At 37.1% G+C, this 5,362-nt stretch overlaps 1 protein-coding gene across 1 annotated transcript; it reads left to right on the forward strand.

Annotated features, from left to right (window-relative positions):
* Window positions 1-1,418, forward strand: LOC110878556 (uncharacterized protein At5g48480). The gene is made up of 2 exons (XM_022126892.2): window positions 1-395; window positions 1,018-1,418. The coding sequence occupies exons 1-2, from the start codon at window positions 121-123 to the stop codon at window positions 1,238-1,240; spliced, it is 498 nt and encodes a 165-aa protein (XP_021982584.1). The 5' UTR covers window positions 1-120; the 3' UTR covers window positions 1,241-1,418.
* Window positions 1,419-5,362: the final 3,944 nt, after the last annotated feature.

Below are 5,362 nucleotides of genomic sequence, written 5' to 3' on the forward strand. Positions count from 1 at the left end.
CTATAAAACCGCATCCAACTGCCCATACCATAACGTCCCCCCATCACTCTCTTTCTCCCTCTACAAAACTATTCTCTCTCCTAGGGTTTCATTTTCACACACTCACCTTTATCAACAACAATGGCGACAGAAGTCACTAACGGAGTCGACCACAACGGAGCTGAGAACAAGACCGTCACGTTCACGGCGGTGAAGCCGCAGTTGTTCGTGGAGGCTTCCAAAGCAAACGACGCCGTTTCCTTTTACAAATCGGCGTTTGGTGCTGAGGAGGTGAACCGCGTCAGTTGTTCGAAGAGGAAAGCTGATCAAGAGCTTCCGCTTCTTCTCTCGGCGGAGATCAAGCTCGGTGATACTAGTATTATCGTTTCTGACGTTTCTGATGACTCTAACGCTTTGTGAGTGTTTTTTCTTATTTTATTTGATTATTAAACGGTTTCTGTAGATAATATTCTTCAGATGTGGTTAGATCTCTGTTTCAGTTACTATCGTGTTGTTTATTTGTTAGTTTTTCGTTCAAATTGTTCGTTGTTTCTTCCTGTACAGTGTTTGATTATTCCTTAGTTTTCCGGTTAGATTGTTCTTTGTTTTTTTTTCTTATTGTGAGAACTCGTTTTAATGTTTGATTTTATATGATTTTTAAACGGTTATTGTAGTTATTATTCTTCAGATAATGATAGATCTCTGTTTCAGTTACGATTGCGATGTTTATTTGTTCGTTTTCTGTTCAGATTGTTTTTTTGTTTTGCTTTCATTGTGAAAACTTGTGTATCTAATTTGTTTCAGAATGAAACAGATCTTTGATTTACTTTTAATTGTGTTGTTTGTTTGTTTGTTAAATTTCCGGTCAGTTTGTTCCTTTTTTTTTCTCATTGTGAAAACTTGTATGAAGTGTTTGATTTTATATGAATATTAAATGATATTTGTGGATAATATCGTTCAGATACATTTGGAATTATTTGTTCATTTTCTGGTCTGATTGTTCTTTGTTTCTCTCTCATTGTGAAAACTTGTGTACAGTGTGAAAACAGTGAGTTCTGGATTGGTGTTTTGCCTGGAGACTGTCGACGTTGAAGCTGCGGTGGAGAAGGCGGTGAAGGCTGGTGCGGTTGCCGACGGCGAGATTAGCGAGGGTGAAGGGACGTGCTGCGGTGGGCGCGTGGGCAAGGTGAGGGATCCCTACGGCGTCGTTTGGGCTATCTGCACTCCTACTGCTAAGAAGGTTGCTAACGTGGAAGCTTAGAGGCCGTTGGATCTGAAGCGGTTTTTAATTTGCTGGTTTAACTTTAACTTTTAATGCATGTTTTAAAGACTGGTTGTAGTGGATGGATAGGATCATTAGTGGTAGTTAACTGGTATTTTGAGGTTTTAATGAGTAATGACGATCTTATCTTTTAATTATTTGTCTTTAAATTTGTTTATATTTTCCTTTTAAGTGGTTATTATTTTATTATAGAATTAACTTGGTTTTTGCTCCATGTGGTTTTATCATTTTAACCCTTAGGGAGAGAGGGGCACTCCCCTCTCTTACGCACACACAATCTGTTTATGCCACGTCAACTCCCCTCTTAAACTCCCCTCGCACCCCAATTTGATGGCGGCACTCCCCTCTTAGGGGAATTGTTTTTTTATTCAAAAAAAGTAAAAGTTTTGATTGGTTGAAAATGAGGCTGGCCCCACCATCTCATCTCTCCCTCTTCGGTGACTTCACACCGACCCACCTCCCCGATTGCCCTCCATCCGCCTTCGGCGGCACCCTCCCCGCTCGGTAAAACCGGTCCCCGCATGGGGTCACCGAGGGTGCCCCGGACACCCTTATGCACCACTTGTTTAAAAATTGCTATTTTACTCCTTATGGTTGATACTTTTATTCCAATCTGATCCTCCCTCTTAATACCATCCAAAATATCCATTATCTTGAAAGGTATTTTGATAATTCATATGTAAAAGTAAGGGCATTTAAGTCTTTTTAACCTAATTAAATATCAAATTTGTTTATTTTACATAAATATCAAACTTATTCATTTATCTCTCTCACACACAAAACCAAAAACCACCACCACTTGTCAATCAAATTTCAAAATTGTTTGCAGATCTTGTTTTTGGTTTGAGATATCATCTGTAACTCTTGTTTGTGGTTTCAACTGAAATATGAAATACTTTGGAACAACAAATCTGATCCCCAACCACACCACTACCAAAAATTGTTATCCCAGTCCGCTATCTGCAATATTGTAACCATCGCCATCGCGTATTCCCATATTCAAAACACCCTAGCCACTCGTATTCCCCTCGTCACCTGCACCACCGCCACTTGAAGAAACTGTTATCCTCCACTACCACATGCAATTCCCCTTAACCTATACAGATTTGGGGGTTCTTTACACAGATCCGGGTGTTCAGAACCAATGATGGAAGATTGGGGATTTACCGACCAAGACCACCTGTTTGAACGTGCTGGTTACTGCAAGCGGTGGTGGTGGTGGTGGCTATGGCTTATGGTGGCGGCAACTTGTGGTGGTACAGAGATAGAGAAAAGGAAAGAATAATAGATCAATTAGTAGAGAGGGGCTGAATTAATTAAATAGATTTATGTATTTAATATCAGTAAATAAAAAATAAAGCTCATTTGAAGAATTAACATTAGATAATTAATTACTTATATTCAAAATAATTACTGAAACACCCTTCCTTTTAATCGAAAATTTTAACTAAGTTAGTATCATTAGGGAGTAAAATGACACTTTTTAAATAATTGGGACAAAACCGTTAAAACGACCAAATCACAGGAAACAAAACAGAAATTAACACTTTATAATATTTGGTGAATAAATTATGCAGATTTAGGATATTATAACATTTAAAAAAAGCGTGGGTATTGAATGCATGAGAGGGTGGTTGACATGTGTGAGAAGGAACATGATTAGGAAACAATTATGTTCTCTACTATTTTGAAAGATACTATAAAAAAATTGTGTGGCCCCCTAACGGATGGATAAAGGGACGCCTGTGGCACGTGCTTGGGTAAATGCTTTTCATATAAAACTAGTAAATAATTTTTTTTAAAGGATAACTTCATTAAACACAGGCAAAATAAATAAAACGAAGCATCTCCAAGATAAAGATACCCGTTAGTTAACACAAAATATCAAATCATATACAAAAAGAGCTCCATTACCTTACCCTCTTTAAATAAATAACCTGCTTAGAACTCGAGCCTCGTGCGATTACGCTCGTGAGTGTGAGACTGCTGCATTGAGGTACTAGAGTAAACCACTTTTGGTATGTTGAGGCACTCTAGTGAGTTGTGTATGTGACAACACTCTGAAACACTAGTTTTACTAAGGGTGTTCAGAATCCTTGAAAACACCACAAGCACCCCAAATTGAGCAAAAGTGAGTTAGTTTGGTTTACGGTTAAACAAAATTTTACAAGTTGGTTCATGTTGGATAAACCGTACCCGGTAAAATATTATAAAAATAATTCCTTTTCACCGTATATATTTTAAATATAATATAAATAAGTTAGTTTTCTCAAGTATAGGAATTTAGCAATCATGATACGTGTGAGTATATTTAACTATAATGCGTATCTATTATTAATTTAACCTATTTCGTCTATTTATTGGTTATTGTCAATACTTTTTTTTGTAAGCCCTTTGATACTTAAAAGGGTAAAAAGATTTAAACCTACAGGTTTACTAGAACTTCGCTAAAAGAAAAATCAGCCCAAACCGGCAACCCATCAAACCCAAACCGTTTCGGCTGGTTTCGCAGGTTCGACCAACCCCAACTGGTTCAGTTTAGTTATTCCAAAATCTCTGTTCATCACAACCCCAACTGGTTCAGTTTAGTTATTCCAAAATCTCTGTTCATCAGGTTGAACCATAAATCCCGTCAAAACCAACCGAATCGCGATCAACCCTAGGATTCACGATTAAATGGACGCTCATAGTGTGATATTAACATGCAAATTATTAAGGTTTTGTGGAAACTATTATCTACCGTCTAACTCTACTGGCCACATTATTCGATCAAGACCCTTCCGCACAATATGAGAGAATCACCAAGTTGCTAAAGCAACACCAAAACTAAGGGATGCAAATATTATTCAAGTGAAGGTGACGGCCGATAAACAACTTACTTTTATATTGTAAGCAACTTGAGTTTGATGAAACAGTCAACTTTTTTTTTTGAACAGCTCAAATTACATCAAATCCGCTTTCGGCGGAGCTCAAACCCTTGATCTCAAAGTGAGCAACACTTTAACTCCAATGACTTTGCCAATTGAACTCAACCCCCACCCACGAAACTCGCAGCTAATAGTGGGCCCAACAACTTTTTTAACTGGGTCATATTTTTCCAATCGTTGTTTGTCTATCAAGAGTGTTTTTATATCGGGTCGAGTCATGAGTTCTAATGATGGCTTGAATGTGGATACAAATATTTTTGGGTTTTCTGTGTAAATATACGTTTTTTTTTTCTTTTGATTCGAAGGTTGTTTCAGCTTCCATTTTTAGTTTTTTAAATACCTTTACAGTTAGACGAAAGTATTGTCCGTGTAACTAATTTTGATCGAATGGTGCTTTTTATTTATCTCTTTTAACACGTAGTCTATCCGTTTTATTTGATTTTTGAGTAAATTACGTTTTTCGTCCAAGTGGTTTGTTAAAAATCACGATTTCAGTCCATTAGTTTAAAAATTGCCAAAACAGTCCCAGTCGTTTCACTTTTGTAACAATTACGGTTCACCTCCGTTAACCCCATCCATTTGTGTTGTTAGTTTTCTAAAATGACTAATATACCCCTATGTTAAAAACTATTAAATACAAACATTTTTTTATATAAATTAAATAACACTTCTCCTACTCTATCTCTCTCATTCTACTTTCTCTCTTTGTTTCTTTACGGTAGCAATCACTCCCCACCATACGACAACCCAATTCTTACAGTAACAATCAGTCCACCACTGAAGAAATATCAAACTAATCTGGTGGTTAGTGTCTCGTCAAATAAGGTTAATTTTCTTTCCTTCTCATCAAGAACAACTAAAATGATTCTGCAAAACAATCAACACACCGTAAGCTCGTTACAAGGAGGAGAATAGGGGGGTTCTCCTTGTAACAACCCTCTGGCGTGAGAAATAAGTATCGGTTTTGAGGATAATAGTGTGTGTATTAAATGTGAGAGCAAGAGGGCGATCTTTAAACCTGGAGGTAAAATTTCCTGTTTATAGCCGAGGTGGTTTGTGAAAAAACGTAATTAACTCTTGATTTTTTTTAAAGTTTCAATCCATTATGTTTATGTACTCCGATTCCTATCAAGCCCACTATCAAATGAGCCCATTACTCAAATCAAATACTCAA

Source organism: Helianthus annuus, chromosome 6, assembly GCF_002127325.2.
Source record: "Helianthus annuus cultivar XRQ/B chromosome 6, HanXRQr2.0-SUNRISE, whole genome shotgun sequence".
NCBI lineage: Eukaryota > Viridiplantae > Streptophyta > Magnoliopsida > Asterales > Asteraceae > Helianthus > Helianthus annuus.